General features: G+C 57.8%; 3 protein-coding genes across 3 annotated transcripts in view; all 3 read left to right on the forward strand.

Moving 5' to 3' along the window:
- Nucleotides 1–1,197, forward strand: part of SEMA6B (semaphorin 6B) — a 33,059-nt gene extending 31,862 nt beyond the window's left edge. The window contains exon 17 of the mRNA XM_060092353.1: nucleotides 293–1,197. Coding sequence (XP_059948336.1) covers nucleotides 293–1,197 — 905 coding nt within the window. The remainder of the gene's footprint in view (nucleotides 1–292) is intronic.
- Nucleotides 1,198–5,417: 4,220 nt separating this feature from the next.
- LRG1 (leucine rich alpha-2-glycoprotein 1) lies at nucleotides 5,418–7,497 on the forward strand. Its single transcript, XM_060092354.1, has 2 exons — nucleotides 5,418–5,470; nucleotides 6,486–7,497. Exons 1-2 carry the CDS (start codon nucleotides 5,418–5,420, stop codon nucleotides 7,495–7,497), a joined length of 1,065 nt encoding a protein of 354 aa, XP_059948337.1.
- A 1,446-nt stretch (nucleotides 7,498–8,943) lies between these two features.
- On the forward strand, nucleotides 8,944–16,150 carry PLIN5 (perilipin 5). Its single transcript, XM_060092356.1, has 8 exons — nucleotides 8,944–8,999; nucleotides 9,812–9,873; nucleotides 10,693–10,888; nucleotides 11,812–11,894; nucleotides 12,265–12,445; nucleotides 13,589–13,788; nucleotides 15,295–15,408; nucleotides 15,620–16,150. Exons 2-8 carry the CDS (start codon nucleotides 9,814–9,816, stop codon nucleotides 16,148–16,150), a joined length of 1,365 nt encoding a protein of 454 aa, XP_059948339.1. The 5' UTR covers nucleotides 8,944–8,999; nucleotides 9,812–9,813.
- Nucleotides 16,151–16,670: the final 520 nt, after the last annotated feature.

Consider the following 16,670-nt stretch of genomic DNA (forward strand, 5'->3'; position numbering starts at 1 on the left):
AAGGGCAGGGGGCCCCACTTCCAGGTAGGGAGGTGGGAAAAGGGCCGACAGATGGCGAGGGGGCGCTGGGGACCACAGAGAGAGAGGCCAGGAGACAGACAGATGGGCAGACAAACTTTAAGACATATGCCAGGGGACAGAGAGATGGGCAGACGGGCGTTTAAAGGGTCAGAGAGGTGCCACGAAGCAGAGAAGCAGACAGACGTTGAGTGGGTAGACCAGCCGGAGGCCGCGAGAGGTGCGCAGGGGACCGTCCCCGACCGGGCCCCTCACACGCCGCCCTCCCGGCCAGGACTCCTGCGGGCCAGCCTCTCGGAGGAGCGCGCCGGGTTGGTGTCGGTGAACCTGCTGGTGACGTCGTCGGTGGCGGCCTTCGTGGTGGGCGCCGTGGTGTCCGGCTTCAGCGTGGGCTGGTACGTGGGGCTCCGCGAGCGGCGCGAGCTGGCCCGCCGCAAGGACAAGGAGGCCATCCTGGCGCACGGGGGCGGCGAGGCCGTGCTGAGCGTGAGCCGCCTGGGCGAGCGCCGGGCGGGCGGCCCCGGGGGCCGGGCCGGGGGCGGCGGCGGGCCCGGGGTTCCCCCCGAGGCTCTGCTGGCGCCCCTGATGCAGAACGGGTGGGCCAAGGCCACGCTGCTGCAGGGCGGCCCCCACGACCTGGACTCGGGGCTGCTGCCCACGCCCGAGCAGACGCCACTGCCCCAGAAGCGCCTGCCCACCCCGCACCCGCACGCCCTGGGCCCCCGCGCCTGGGAGCACGGCCACGCGCTGCTTACGGCCTCCCTCTCATCCTCCCTCCTGCTGCTGGCCCCCGCCCGCGCCCCCGAGCCGCCCCCCGCGCCCGGCGAGCCGGCCCCCGACGCCCGCCTCTTCGTCGCGCGGCCCGGCCGCGCCTCCCACGGCGACTTCCCGCTCACCCCCCACGCCAGCCCGGACCGCCGGCGGGTGGTGTCGGCGCCCACGGGCCCCTCGGACCCGAGCTCCGCCGCCGACGGCCTCCCTCGGCCCTGGAGCCCACCGCCCACCGGCAGCCTCCGGAGGCCGGGCGCGCACGCCCCGCCCGCCGCCGCGCTGCGCCGCACGCACACGATCAACAGCGGCGAGGCCCGGCCCCGCGGCCGCCACGCCCGGCCCGGCACGGACTTGGCGCACCTCCTCTCGTACGGGGGCCCGGACAGGACTGCGCCCCCCGTGCCCTAGGCCGGGGCCGCGCGCCTCGGCGGTGTCAGCCACGGGAACCAGGAGCGAGAGACCGGGCCAGCTCCAAGTGGGTGCTCAGACCCCCGGCCCAGACGCGCGGGGTGGGGGGCGCCCTCCGCCGCCCGGAAGCACAAGGGGCTCGGCTCCCCGCCCCGCCGCGCCCCGGGGCCGCAGGACCCTGAGGCGGTCTGGGGCAGGCGGGCGGGCGGGCGGAATGTGCTGTGGATTTGAGGTTGACCTTCTGCGCGTGGATTTTTGGTTTGTTTTCCAATTTGCGTTTCTTTTGCAGTTTTCTAACCAATTGCACAACTCCGTTCTCGGGGTGGCGGCGGGGGGCTTGGCGGTGGGAAGGGGAGGGGGCACATCTGCAGACCCCAGCTCCCCCCCGCCCCACCCAGAGGCCCCTTCTCGACCCGGCCCCCGGCGTGTGTGTGTGTGTGCGTGTGTGCGTGTGCATGCTGTGTCCGTGTGCAAGGGGCCGGGAAGGGGAGGGAGGCGTGCGCGTGTGCCCGCGGGCTGCTGCGGCGTGTGCGTGTCTGTGTGAGAGCGCGGAGGCCCCAGCGGCCTGGGTGTTGGCTGAGCCGATGCCGGGGCTTCCAGAAAGCCGGGGGCCTCCAAGGTGCCGGTTAGGAGTTTGAGGGGTGATGAGGAAGGGGTTTCAGGCAGGGGGTCGGGACGGCCTGCCCAGAAGTCGTATTGGCGGCTGTCTAAGGGCTCGGGCGGTCTGGGAGATGGCGAAGGCGGGCGGGCCCCCCTGTAAATACGGCCCCAGGGTGGTCAGAGGGTCCCATGCCACCCGTCCTCTGTGACCTCCCCTTTGACCTCCAGCTGACCATGCATGCCAGCTGAGTGGCCAGCTGAGAGTCCTGGACCCTCTCTGGAGTCTGCCTCCCCCAACCCCCCGTCAATAAAACTGTTTACAACCACCGGCCCCCAAGGCTCTGGGTCTGCTCTGTCTCCTGGGGGTGGGACTTGGACAGTGGCCTGGCCTGGCCTGGGGCAGTTGGGAGCACCCGGGAGAGTCCTGGCTGGGTCACTGCAGCAAACAGAATGATGGGGAGCTGGGTGTGGAAATGTGGAGAGTTGTGGGGGTCTCAGCCTTCATCTGGATGGGGGCCAGTCTCTGGTCCTTCAGCAAAAATTTATTATGCACCTACTATGTGCCAGCCACTGTGTGGAGACAAAGACCCCTGTCCTCATGGAGTTTGCAGCCTAATGGGGAAGACCAACCACATACAAGCAAATTAGGACTTGATTTGAATTAGCGATACGTATAATAAAGAAAAAGCCAGATAATGTGTTAGGTGCGGGGTGATTGTGTAGGGGTGGGGGGGTTGAGGTTGAGGAGAACCTGCCAGAGGAGGTGACATGTAAGCTGAAATAAGATGGGCTAGAAGGAACAGCTGTGGGGAGATGTGCAGAGTGTTCTAGGCAGAGGGAACAGCCAGTGCAAAGGCCCTGTGGTAGGAACAAGCTTGGAGGAGGGCCCAGGCCACTAGTATGCCTGGAGCAGCCACACTAGGTGAGTGAAAGGGGAGCAGCTGGAGATGAGGAGGGAGAGGAGCACAGGGCCCCAGGCAGGCAGGGCCTTACCAGTGAGGAGTACAATTTTTTTTTTAACTGTGGTAAATAACATATACGATCAAATTTACCACTTGAACCATTTTTAAGTGTACTGCTCAGTGGCATTAAGTACATTCACACTGTTGTGCAACCATCCCCACCATCCATCTCCAAAACTTTCTCGTTTTCCCAAACCGAAACTCTGTCCCCATGAAACACTAACTCCCTGCTCCCTCCAGCCTTATGAATTTTAAGTGGGACAGGAAGCCATCAGAGAGTTTTAAGCAGGGGACATGATCTGATTTCATTTTAAGAGATCACTTTAGCATTATGTCACTACAATTCACAACTCTTCCAGCCCATGTCGATTAAGCATCTACTGTGTGCTCGGCTCTGGGGATAGAACAATGAACAGGACAGACCCCCTGTCCACCGCTTATCATGGGGAGACTGACTGAAACAAAGAAACACAAAACACCATGACGGCATCTAGCAGCTCCTCCTGTACCTGTGTGTCTGTTTTTTCAGCTTGATTGAAATATATTTGACATATAAGATTGTGTAGGTTTCTGGTGCATATCTTGATGATTTGTTTGATATATATTGTAAGATGATTATCACAATAAGGTTGATACATCCATTACTTCACATAGTTACTTTGTGTGTGTGTGGTAAGAACATTTAAGATCTACTGTCTTAGCCTCTTTCAAGTATACTGTACAGGTTTGTTAACTAATCACCATGCTGTACATTACATCCTCAGGACTTATGCATCTTATAGCTGGGAGTCTATATCCTTTGACCAACATCTCTCCTTTTCCCTCACCCCCCAGTCCCTGACAACCACCATTCTACTCTTGGTTTCTATGAATTTGGTTATTTTACATAACTGAGATCACTCAGTATTTGTCTTTCTCTGCCTGACTTATTTCACTTAGCATAATGCCCTCAAGTTTCATCCATGTTGTCCCAAATGGGCAGGATTTGCTTCCTTGTTATGGCTGAATTATATCCCATTATACATATATACACCACATCTTTATCCATGCATCTGTGAATGGACACTTAGGTTGTTTCCATGTCTTGGCTATTGTGAATAGTGCTGTAATGAACACGGGAGGGCTGATATCTCTTCAAGATACTGGTTTCATTTCCTCTGGATACATACCCAGAAGTGAGATTGCCAGATCATATGGTAGTTCTATTTTTAATTCTTTTTTGAGGAACCTCCCTACTGTTTTCCATAGCGGCTGCACCAATTTACATTCCCACCAGCAGTGCACAAGGGTTCCCCTTTCTCCGAATCCTCACCAACACTTCTTATCTCTTGTCTTTTCGATGAAGCCATTCTAAAAGGTGTGGGTGGCATCTCGTGGTTTTGATTTGCATTTTCCTGATGATTCATGATGTCAAGCACCTTTTCATGTATCTTGGCCATTTGTATCTCTTCTTTGGAAACACGTCTACTCAGGTCCTTTTCCTGTTTGTGTGTGTGTCTGTTTTTGTGTGTCCATCTCTGCAGATATGTTGTTCTCTCCTGTGTGTCCTGCTCTCTCTGTGTCTCTGGGTCTGTCTATGTATTTTTCCCTGTCTCTTTGTCACTATGTATGTCCTTGTATTTCACGCAGGTGGTTATCTGTCTTTCTTTATCTGTGCCGGTCTATGCCAGCCTGTGTGTTTCCCTCTCAGCCCATATGTCCACGAAGACAGAATGCCTAGTCATCCTCACAGCTGAATAGGGATAAAACCCTTCAGAGATTGGGCTGGGAAAAAGAGGCCATAGCCAGGCATGCAGATAAAGATAATACATCACACCTGAACGTTTAGAACTCAACAAGAATTTAAGCACTGAATAGCCAAACCTGTGAGATGCAGTCAAACAGTTCTCAGGGAAGTGTGAGCCTTCAAATGCACTTATTGGGAAATGAGGAAAGTCCAAAACAAATAGCACATCAGTTTCAGCTGAAGAAAGAAAGAATGGAAGGGGCTCTCGGAGACTGAGTTCAGCTTCACAGATGGGGAAACTGCGGCCAAGAAAAGTTAAGCCGCTTGCCCAAGTTCACAAAGCAGAGCAGTCACAGAAGAGCTGGGATTCAGAACCAGGTTTAGTCCCTCCCAGGCCATTGTTCAAAGACTGTGGAGACTTTTGGCATCACTTGCTTTAGAATTCTTTTTTTTTTTAATTATTTTACTAAAAAAAAATAAGAATATGTCATGAATATAAGATAAGTGTTTTTTTGTTCTCTTCACTGAGCTTCCTGGTTGCTCAAATTTATTATAAATAGTACCTCTTGCTCAAAGAGTTGTCCCCATCTCCCAGGACAGACTGGCGCCTTACAAACTTGACCCTTGATTCCTAGATTGGGGGAAGTGGGGACTCAGCCTCAGAGACTCTTGGGTACCCACTCCCCAAAAGCAGGACTCAGGGGAAAGAAAAACTCGGTAGAAACAGGGTCGAGAAGGGGGTGGGCAGCCCACCTTCTGTCCTCCCCCTGCCAGGAAGCAATTTTGCAATCCTGACCCCTCCCTTTCCCCTGCCTGGCTCAGGTCCAGCCCCTAACGGGAACAGGATGTGGGTGGAGACTTCCCCATGGCTGGTGCCCCTGTCCCCAGCCCAGGCAGGTATAAGGCCACCTTGCCAGACCAACGGAACCTGGATGGAAAAGAGAGAGGCGGCCATGTCCTCTTGGAGCCCAGAGCAAAAACAGAGGTAGGTCCCCACCCCGCCCACCCTGGGCAGGCCCGGACACCAGGCAGTGCAGAGATCCATGGACATTCCGTCTGACCCACTGAAGTCACAGGGCCAGACGTAGGCCTGCAGGCTGGAACAGACTAACCCTCAGGCTCCATCTATGGACAGACTCATTCCCATACACACACTTCCTGCAGAAGGCCCAGGTGGTCCACGGGCTGTAGTAACCAAGGATGTTCAGGTGGTCTCTAGGGCTGCTGGGCTAGGGCATTACTGCTGGAGGGACCGGGAGGAACAGAAGCCCCAGCCCTCAAAGGGTTCCAGTACCAACTGTAAATCTCACCATCCCAAAGCCAAATGCCTGCCTCCAGACGTGTACAAGGCAGGATGCGCTTTTCATGCTCAGAGTCCCGTTTGTATCTGGAGTCCAGAACTCTGGAGCAAGATGGGGCTGGGCACAGATAACCTAGACAGGGCTAGACAGAAGAAGAGCAGCCCAGAGGGGGAAACTGAGAATTCTGCTTGGAGGGTCAGAGAAAGCTTGGGAGGGTCAGAGAAAGCTTTGTGGAAAGGGGGCCATTGGAGCTGGGGTTTTGCAGGATGAGTAAGAGTTCATAGGCTCTGCCTTCAAAACATGAAGCCAGGGAGACAAGAAATGACCCAGAAAACAAGTGAGAGCAGAAGAAATTAGCAAGTTGGACTGCAAATAATTAATAGTCCCTTGGGGCTGGGCTGGCAATGGGGAAGGGTAGTATGTAGGGGTCAGACTAAGAAACTCAGGTTTCATAGAATTCTTCCTGGAACAGGAGCTACTTCTGGCAGCTGTGGTGGGGGGGTGGGGTGGAAGGTGGAAGCCAGGAGAGGAGGAGGAGGGGACTGCTACACTAGTCCAGGCCAGCAATGAGGTGGCATGGTCCAGGGTGGTGAAATTAGAGGTGGGAAGAAGCAGGCAGATTCTGGGTATATTTTCACTTTGCTGGGTATATAATATCATTATTTTGACTTATTAAGCACTTTCTGTCATTGCCTGCAGCCCAGTAGGCTGGGACTCCCATCTTTCTAGAATCCTCTTCCTGCTGCTGTTATTTGTGGTCCCAGCCCAGGGGGTCACCCCAAATCCAGACGCCTGCCTGGTGTCCCACTCAGGTAACGGCAGCTCCATCTCCTGCCAGCCACCTGCCAGACTCCCCCACTACTTCCCAGCTGACACCGTCTACCTGGCCGTGGAGTTCTTCAACCTGACTCAGCTGCCTGCCAACACCCTCCAGGGCATCCCTAACCTCCAGGAACTGCACCTTTCCAGCAACCAGCTGGAGGACCTCTCCGCCAAGTTCCTGCTGCCCGTGCCTCAGCTAAAGGTGCTTGATCTGACCCGCAACGCCCTGACCCGGCTGCCTCCTGGCCTCTTCCAGGTCTCAGCTGCCCTCCACACCCTGGTGCTGAAGGAAAACCAGCTGAAAGTTCTGGAGGCCTCGTGGCTGCACAGCCTGAAAGCCCTGCGGCATCTGGACCTATCCGGGAACCAGCTCCAGACGCTGCCCCCTGGGCTGCTGGCCAGTTTCACCGACCTGCTCATCCTTGACCTTGGCAATAACCAGCTGCAGACTTTGCCCCCTGACCTTCTGAGCGGCCCCTTGAGGTTGGAACGGCTGCACCTCGAGGGCAATAGGTTGCAGGAGCTCAGAGAGGGCCTTCTGGTGCGCCAGCCAAAACTGCGCTACCTCTTCCTGAGCGACAACAGGCTGGCCACGGTGGCAGCCGGTGCCTTCCGAGGTCTGCAGAAGCTGGACATGCTGGACCTCTCCAACAACTTGCTGACCACCGTGCCCAAGGGGCTCTGGATGTCCTTGGGGAAGGCTGCCGGGAACATGAAGGACGGCTTTGACCTCTCAGGTAATCCGTGGATCTGCGACCAGAAACTGGACAACCTCTTTGAGTGGCTGGTGGCCAACGAAGACAAGATGTTCTTCCGCAATGACACACGCTGCGCTGGCCCTAAAGCCTTGAAGGGCCAAACCCTCCTAGCAGTGGCCAGGTCCCCTTGAAGCCTGGGGCTGGGGGCGGGGTGGGGAGGCAAGGCTTGGCAGGACGCTGCACCCCACTTAGCAAATAATCCCACCTTCTAAGGGTGAGGCTGGGCTTCCCATAGTTGCCGGGACCTGTTTTGCCCATGTTGCCCCAAACACACCTCGGGCTCTTCCTGCTTCCTTGCCTCTGCTCAAGCTGTATCCTCTTCCAGAAATCTCTTTCCCCTATTTCCCGGGTGTCTTGGTCTCTGGCTCCTCCAACCTGTCCTGGCCACACTGAGGTTGGCTCAATCTGTCTCTGTCTCCCCCAGTTTCAGGGGTTCTCTGAGTGCAGGGCCTGCGGCTGGTTCCCTCTTACTCAGCATCACTCGGTTTGAGGTCAGACTGGAAGGGGTTAATAAATAACTGTTGAACAGAATTGGATGTATTTGCTGTGTTCCTTGCATTCTCCCAGGACGAACTCCTAGGTCTCCAGAATGAAGCAGAAGGAAAGGAGAGGCATGCCATGAAATCCCAAATGGATAGCAATTGGTATCTGATGGCTGTGACTGCTCCTCCTCCTTCCCCCATCCTTGGATTTAACTGGTAATAAAACCCTGACCATTGCCCAAGGTGTCGTTTTACCAGTGGATTCCTTCCAGAGCTTGTGTCCTGGGGAAGGTTTAAATTAAACCAGACTGCTTCAGGGCTCCAAACAATTTTTCATGCTGGCCTATGATACCAGGGGAGCAGCTGCCCAGGACGAGCATGGGCAGGCTGGATGAGGCTGAACAGCTGGGCAGAGGCCCTGGGGGCTGTATTTTCACAGCTCCAGAACCTCGGGGCCACCTTCCAACACAATGTTGGGCATGGTGGGGGTCGAGGTCAGACTGGGGGGACCCTGGGATGTTTGGGGCATGCTCGGTTTTTGCAGCTCCCTGGAAGGAGGGTCATGCCCACGTTGGTGGTCATTCCAGGTGTGGTGATGAAAGCCAGGGTTCTGCAGTCTGGCAGAGCTGTGTTTGAATCAGATTCCTCAATCGCTAGGCGACCCAGGGCAAGTGGTTTAAGTATTCTGATCCTCACTTTGCTCGTCTGTAAAATGGGGATCCAAGTGAATGGGCCGGCCTGTCTTCCGGCCTAGTTAAGCGGCAGGTTTTAAAAAGTAAAAAGACCGTGAGGACTTGCCCAAGGTCACTGGGCAAAGCGGTGGGGGGCTGTGATCGCCCTCCACCGTCTCTGCGGCTACAGCAGTGAGGGTAACAGGTGGCCAAACTTAGCCAAGGAAAGTAGCTCAACCCTTAGTATAGAGCGTCCCCAAGTTGCTATGGCAACCGCGGGGCGCTCTGGGAGCCCCTGGGTAGGGCGAGGGGCCCCGGAGCCCCGCCCCGGGCACGCCCCTCAGGCCTCTCCCTATTGGTCGGTCCCCGAAGGTCCCGCCCCCAAGTCACTATAAGGCGGGCGGGGAAGGCTGGGGTCGGAGACTGGAGCTTAAGTTGGGTCTGCTGCGGTACTTGTGGGCTGAAGCTGAACGTGCCCGGGTGAGTACCTCGCAGGCGGCGTTCAGGAGTGCCCAGCAGGCCCGGGGGCGCGGTGGGTGGAGGGGAGGCCGAGAGTCCAGCGGCTTGGGGAGAGGAGTGGCGTGACAGGCCGGAGCAGGTGGCTGAGACCCTTGGCCCAGTTGGCAAAAGCTCAGGACCCAGTTGGGAGAGGACTAGCGTTCTGAGGGCGCTGGGTGCGGACGGGGGAAGAACTGCAGGCGGGGAGTTTGAGGTCGAAGTCCCGCTCTGAGTCTACTTAGCTGAGTGACCTTGGGCCCACCATGGACTTGCTGTGTGCCTCAGTTTCCCTGTGTGTCAAACTGGACTGTGGGTTTACTGGGATTCTGCGGCAACCACCTAAACTCCCGCAGGGGGCTGCTTGCACGGTTCCATCCCGGGCCAGGGCAACAGAGATCTTCCCTAACTGCAGCGGAGGCAACAGCCCACACAGGTGAAGGCATTTGCCCAAAGTAACACAGCAGGTAATGGGCGGACTCGAACAGGTGTCTCTCTGCCCAGAGCCCATGCTTTGAATCACTGCAGGGCCTCCACTTTGTCAGAGGTTTTCTACTGTGCACCTGCTGTGTGCAGAGCCCTGTGCATGCATTGTCCCTGCCCAGGGCGCTCTGAGGTAGGCATTATCATTACCTCATTTTGCAGATGAGGAAACTGAGGCCCCAAGAGGGAAGGAGACTTGCCCGGGTCACCAAGCCCAGCTAGACAGAACCCAGGGCCTGAGAGGGAGCCGGGAGGGCTGGCGTGCAGGGGCCCGTCACTCTGTCCTGCCCCCAGGGTGACCCTGTTTGCAGTAGGCATGTCAGAAGACGAGGCGGCTCAGGCCCCCAGACCCAGCTTGTGGGAGCAGGACCAGCAGGTAAGGGGCTGCACCTCCCATGGAGCTCGGCACGGGAGGAGGGGTGGGCAGTCCCTCCTGGGACAGTTTCAGACTGGGTCCCCCTGCTCTTGCTTCGAGCACCTTACTCTGAGGGCATTTTGGAGCGTGGTTGGGGGAGGCACATTCTACCCATTTCCCAGAGGGGCAAAGTGAGGCCCAGGGAAGGGGGTGTCTCTGGGGTGTGTCTCTCCAGACACTCTCAGCCAGCTTACCTGGCTTCTGCCCAACTCTCTCCCACTCCCATCTCCGGGTCTCTACCTGTATCTCTGTTTCTGTGTCCACCATCATGGCACTCTGAACAACAACAACAATAATAATAGCAGCAATCACGGCCTATACTCTGCATCATTCACTGTTCCAAGCGCTTCACATATTGTACTCCTTGAATCCCCATCACAGCCCTAAAAACCCATTTTACAGATAGGGAGACTGAGGCACAGAGCAGTTCACACACTTGCCCAAGCTCACACAGCTTGGAAGTGGAGAACCAGAACTGAACGCAGGTGGTCTTGCTCCAGAGGCTGTGCCCTTAATGACCAGACACTAATTGCTCTTCCCTCAAGGAGACTGAGTCTTTCAGAACCGGTCCCGCTCTGTGTATGCTGTTGAGAACAGGAGCTCTAGGCGCACCTCGGTGTGGGTGTCCATTGCCTGCACACAGCTGCGCTCAATACACTTCCCCCCCACCCCTCTCACCTGCCCCTCGTCCCAGCCCAGAGAGGGTGAGTGGGCTCTCTAGCATGTGGCTGAGCCCCCCACCTCCACCTGGGACCCCTCTGATACCACCCCTTCCTGCAGAACGTGGTGCAGCGTGTGGCAGCCCTGCCCCTGGTCAAGGCCACGTGCACCGCGGTCTCCAATGCTTACAGCGCCGCCAAGGACAGGCACCCGCTGCTGGGCTCCGCCTGCCGCCTGGCTGAGCACTGCATGTGCAGCCTGACCACGCGTGCCCTGGACCACGCCCAGCCGCTGCTCAGCCACCTGCAGCCCCAGCGTGAGTCCCCCTGGCCAGAGTCCTGGGTCCTGTGGTTTGTCCCACTGCCCCACCCTCTCATGCTCCATCTGCATGACAGGTGCTGCAGTGGACCTCCTGAGACAGGTGTCCCTCTGCAGTCTCACCTATGCTGTGTGCCTTTACTCTGTCCACATGCCTGTCCCCCATCCACCTGTGTCACCCCCTCTCTTGGTCCTTCTGCCTGTGCCATCTCACCCTCCATTCTCTGCCTGTCCCGTCCCCCATTCCACCTGCATCCCTCATGCCCTCTCTCTCTGCTTATTTGTCCCTCTGTAGTTTGATCACCTGCCCGTCTGCCCTTAGCTGTTTCCTTGGGGCTCCCCTCCTTTTGTCCCCATCTTGTCTGTCTCACTGTCCTCCTCCCTTTGGTTAGCCTGATGTGCCTTGGGTCCCTTTGTCTGTCCAATCTCTCTCCCCTGTCTGCCCCTTCCTCCACCTGTCCTGAGCCTATGACCAGCTCAGGGGGTCCAACCTGGCAGTGGGGTTGGGGGACAGAAAGACCCTCGGCCTCGTATCTGACCGAGGAAGGGGATCACCTGAGGGTCCCAGCCCAGGGCCTCGCCTGCCTCCTTCTCAGCCAGCTTGTGTGACCTTGAGCCTGCTCGCTGGAGCGTCTGAGCTGGACATGGATGAGGAGTCACCTTGGCGCTGGCAGCAGCGGTGGCAGGGTGGAGGCGGGAAGGGCAGAGAGGCAGGGTCCAGCCTGGTGGCTCACCCACACGCTCAGGGTCCCGGCCCTTTGCAGGGGGCTAGCCAGGTGCCCCCTCTCTCTTTCCCTCCGTGTGTGTGTGTGTGTCCTTTTTTCTCTGCCTCTCCCTCCAGCATCCCCTCCCTCTATGTCCCTGTGTCCCTCTCTCCCTTGACATCTCCCCGATTCTCGCTTGCTGCCTCTCTGTCTCCAGTGGCCACAGTGAACGATCTCGTCTGCAGGGGCCTGGACAAGCTGGGGGAGAAGCTGCCCTTTCTCCAGCAACCTTCAGAGACGGTACCCAGCACCACCAGATTGTGGGGAAGCTGTAGGGGGTGGAGGTGGCAGTGAGAAACGCAGCCTGAACACCTGGGCCAGCTGGACTCCAGGACCCAGTCAGGCTTTGGTCAACTGGAACAAAACAGCAGCCAGATGAAAATAATTGACACCCTTGTTTACTGAGCACATAATATGTGCCAGCTGGTGCTGGCAATCCCTTCAGCAACTCCGTGAGGAAGATTTGATTTTCCTCCATTTTATAAGAGGGGAAATTGTGGCCCAGAGCCAAACAGGGGCCAGGGGTCCTTGCCTCGCAGCCCCAGGGAGCTGGGGGCAGGGGAAGGGAGCCGGAGACCTACAGCAACTGGAGCTGGGCCCCTTCCGCCAGGTGGTGACCTCGGCCAAGGACGCGGTGGCCAGTGGCGTGACAGGCATGGTGGGCCTGGCTCGGCAAGGCCGCCGCTGGAGTTTGGAGCTGAAACGATCCATGAGCCATGCCGTGGACGTAGTGCTGGGCAAGTCAGAGGAGCTGGTGGACCACTTTCTGCCCATGACTGAGGAGGAGCTTGGTAAGGCCAGAGGCCCCCCCAGCCACCGCTCGCCCCTGAATCCTCCTACCCATCCCTGGAGGTTACGGATCAGAGAGGTCCCGGCCTCACCCAAGGCCACATAGCAAATCAGTAGGGAACATGGAGCTCCAGCCCAGGCCTGACCTCCCCCAACCCGCATCCTACTAGAGATCTGACTGCCCAGAGCCCCAAGAGTATATGGGGCTTATAGACTTGAGGGCCACGGCCTCCAGCTGGTGGCCCTCCATACTGTAGTATTTGGCCTGTGCAATGCCTTTAAAATGGTTTAATTCATCACATGCATTTAAAAATCAGGTTTTTGGGCCTCCCTGGTGGCGCAGTGGTTGAGAGTCCGCCTGCCGATGCAGGGGATACGGGTTCGTGCCCCGGTCTGGGAGGATCCCATATGCCGCGGAGCGGCTGGGCCCGTGAGCCATGGCCGCTGGGCCTGCGCATCCGGAGCCTGCGCTCCGCAACGGGAGGGGCCACAGCAGTGAGAGGCCCGCATACCGCAAAAAAAAAAATAAAAAATAAAATAAATAAAAATCAGGTTTTGCCCTACAAATCCTGATTTCTAACTTGCCTTGGAAAATCAGATATTTGGGTTGAATGGCGTCCTCCCCTTTACGTGGTTCCCTTGAACCCTACCATTCTCCAGTGTTCTGCATCTAGTCCGTTGACCCTGGAGACAATCTGACTTCCAAACCCTGCTTTATGGCACTAGAGGAACATGGGGCGTGCCCCCTCCTTCGCAGAAAGGCTGTGAGCCATTGTTGAAGCACCTTCTGTGGGCCAAACACTTGTAAGCGACTCTTTCATTATTATAAGCTCCATTCACAGATGAGGAAAATCGAGGTAAAGAGACCTGGGATTCACACCGAGGCAGTCAGTCAAGTGGTTACGAGTGCCTGGGTTCGAATCCGGGTCGGCCTCTTGCACCCCGTGGGACTTCACCTCTCTTTACCTTGGGTTTCCTCATCTGTAAATAGAGCTAATAATAGTGCCTACATGGTAGGGCTTGGGGACGGTCGCATGAATTGATATTGTAGAGGGGAAATATACAAGCTGTGGGAGCCCATGGGCGTGTCCACCCAGAAGTGGAGGGCGTGGCACGCTGACTCCCCTCCCCATCCCGTCCTCCAGCGGCGCTGGCAGCGGAGGTTGAGGGCCCAGAAGTGGGCTCCGTGGAAGAGCAGCGGAGACATCAGGGCTACTTTGTACGCCTGGGTTCCCTGTCGGCGCGGCTCCGCCACCTGGCATATGAGCACTCTCTGGGGAAACTGAGGCGGAGGAAACACCACGCCCAGGACACGCTGGCCCAGTTGCAGGAGACTCTGGAGCTGGTGAGAGCCCTCTGTCTGCCCCCCTTTCCCACCCCGTGATGCAGGCCAGCATGCGTGGATTGAGTGCCCGCGGACTACCTGGTCCCCTGCTAGTCTGAAAGGGGGAGGCGGAACCGTGTATGTGCAGGGCTGGGGCAGAGGAGGGACCCGGGGCTGGAGGCATTCAGTGGGGGTCAAGGCTCAGCTTGGGGAGGCAGGAAGAGGTTTTGTGGAGGAGGGGAAGTTATAGGCGGTTAAGATGGATGGGAAGAGAGTGAAGGTACCTCTTCCCGGGCTCTCCCATCACCAATCACAATCTTCCCAGCCTTTAGGTTCTAGCTGATAACCCAGCTTCTTTCCCCGTTGTGCATCGCTCCCTGCTCCAAAGGAACATAACAGCTCCTGTTTTCTGGGTTTGATGAGTTCAGACGCCCCTAACCTGCTCCTCCTGCATCCCTCTCCCCATCTCAACTGATGACAGCCCTGTCCTTCCAGGGCCTCAGGCCAAAACCTGGGAGTCACCCTCAACTTCCCTCCTCTCCCACATCCGACATATCAGCCAGTACTGTTGGCTCTGCCTTCAAAGTCTACCCAGAACCCGCCCACATCTCCTCCTTTCTCTTGCTCCACCTGGGTCCAGCCCCCATGATTACTCAACCTGGTCCTGGTTTCCCATCCTGGACCCCACAGTCTGTCCTTCCTGAACCAGCCACCAGAGGGCACCTGTGAGCACCGGAGTGGGCTAATTTCACTGAGCAGAGTGTCCTCAAGGTTCATCCATGTTGTAGCGTGTTTCAGAATTTCCTTCCTTTTTAAGAGTGAATAACAGTCATCCCTCAGTATCTGCGAGGGATTGGTTCCAGGACCCCCCACGGATACCAAAATCCGAGGATGCTCAAGTCACTTCTGTAAAATGGCACAGTTCTGCATCCACAGATCTAACCAACTGCGAATCTTGGTTGAATCCGCAGATGCAGAACCCGCGGATACGGAGGGCAGGCTGTTCTACTGTGTGGATCACGGTTTATGTCTATTAATCTGCTAATACCTGCCCTGTCCTGGGCACTGAAGGCACAGTGGCCCCCTCAGGACACTCACAGTCCAGTAGGGGGACTAGGGTCATGATGGGAGGGCATGCTGGGTTCTGTGGGACCCGGAGGAGGGATCCACCCAGCCAGGAGCCGGGGAAGGGAGACTTCTTGGAGTGGGTGACGTCTATAGTGAGACTTGAACTGAAGTGAACCAGGCAGGGGGATGGGATGGAGAGGAGAGTGTTCCTAGCAGAGGCACAAGCATGGGCAAAACCTGGCAGTGAGTCTGAGTTTCAGGGGAACCACAGGTCTCAGGTCTGGCAACGGGCAGGGGAGAAAATGGGCAGATCAGCCAGGCTGGATCAGTAGGCGCGGAAGGTTCGCATACAGTGGATGTTCCGTAAATGCCTATTGAGGCCAGATCCACACTAGGGTCCTGGTTCCCCCAACACTCCAAATCCTCCAGTTCTGACTGCTATGGTCCCCGTCCCCACAGATTGACCACATGCAGTGTGGGGTGACGCCCATCACCCCAGCCCACCCTGGGAAGGTGCATGAGCTGTGGGAGGGCTGGAGCCAGCACTCCCCAGAGAACGGCCGCCGCAGTCAGGTAAGATGGTGTGGAGGAGGGGGGTTGGGGGGGCGTGGGAGGGGTTTCTGGATCTGCCAGGGGTTGCCAGGGGCGGGGCTCCAGCCGGCTCCAACCAAGTACTGAGGTCAGCTGGTTGGAGAGTCCGTGGGGAAACTGTGGCAGGGTGGGGGTCCTGGTAGAGGTCCATCGGGACACCCAGGCCCTTCCCCTCCCCCCGCCCCCCCCTCAGGCGGAGCTGGAGACCCTGGTGCTGTCCCGTAGCCTGATGCGGGAGCTGCAGAGCACCGTGGACGCGCTGGAGACCAGCGTGCGGGGCCTGCCCCCCAGCGCTCAGGAGAAGGTGGCCGAGGTGCGGCGCAGCGTGGACGCCCTGCAGGCCGCCTTCGCCGACGCCAGCTGCTTCGAGGACGTGCCGGCGGCCGTGCTGGCCGAGGGCCGGGGCAGCGTGGCCCGGGCCCACACGTGCGTGGACGAGTTGCTGGAGCTGGTGGTGCAGGCCGTGCCCCTGCCCTGGCTGGTCGGGCCCTTCGCGCCCATCCTCGTGGAGCGGCCTGGGCCCCCGCCCGACCTGGAGGCCCTGGTGGATGAGGTCGTGGGGGGGCCCGACCCCCGCTGGGCGCACCTGCACTGGCCAGCCCAGCAGAAAGCCTGGCAGGCCCAGTACGGGGACGGGATGGGCCTCTCCGGGGACATTCCCGAGGAGGAGGCTGAGCCCCCCAGCTGCCGCAAGCACACCGTGATGCCAGAACTGGACTTCTGAGCCGATGGGGCCGTGCGGCAGCGAAGGCAGCTGGAGGCCGTCCTGCACCCCAAGATCCCTGCTGCCCCCTAGCAGCCATGCAACAGTATTACTAGCCGATGCCTTGGCCTTGGCCTTGGCCTTGGCCCAGGCACAGAGTTGGGGGCTGGGGACCTAACTCTGAATCCTAGACCAGCTTCACTGATATTAGACCATCCCTAGTCTTTCCCTTGGACATATGAGGACTTGAACCTAACTCAGGTCTGACTAGCCCCAAGCTGCATTCACTGGCTGTGGTCCCGCATTGCCCCACCCCAAGAAGCTGATCAAAACTCCCCAGAGAGTTGCATGTTTTGCCCAGATAGAAGCACACGCTTCTGTTTGGGGTTTTGAAAAGTGAGTGTCCCCTTCCTCCCCCAGCTTGTCTATCCTGGACTGAGGGGTCCCCAAAGATGCTTCAACGGCTGGACCTGCCACACCCACTTGCTTTGCTGTTTGGGGTTTTGCTCTCCAGAATAAAGGTGCTTCGTGTTGTCTAAAG

The sequence above is a fragment of the Mesoplodon densirostris genome, chromosome 3 (genome assembly GCF_025265405.1).
Source record: "Mesoplodon densirostris isolate mMesDen1 chromosome 3, mMesDen1 primary haplotype, whole genome shotgun sequence".
NCBI lineage: Eukaryota > Metazoa > Chordata > Mammalia > Artiodactyla > Ziphiidae > Mesoplodon > Mesoplodon densirostris.

Excerpts from the sequence above, each read along its gene's own strand:
- LRG1 (XM_060092354.1), top strand. The coding sequence starts at position 5,418 with ATGGAAAAGAGAGAGGCGGCCATGTCCTCTTGGAGCCCAGAGCAAAAA. Across the intron at positions 5,471-6,485 it reads AGCCCAGAGCAAAAACAGAG|CCCAGTAGGCTGGGACTCCC; the intron begins GTAGGTCCCCAC and ends CATTGCCTGCAG.
- PLIN5 (XM_060092356.1), top strand. The coding sequence starts at position 9,814 with ATGTCAGAAGACGAGGCGGCTCAGGCCCCCAGACCCAGCTTGTGGGAG. Across the intron at positions 10,889-11,811 it reads CAGCCACCTGCAGCCCCAGC|TGGCCACAGTGAACGATCTC; the intron begins GTGAGTCCCCCT and ends CTCTGTCTCCAG. Across the intron at positions 11,895-12,264 it reads TCCAGCAACCTTCAGAGACG|GTGGTGACCTCGGCCAAGGA; the intron begins GTACCCAGCACC and ends CCCTTCCGCCAG.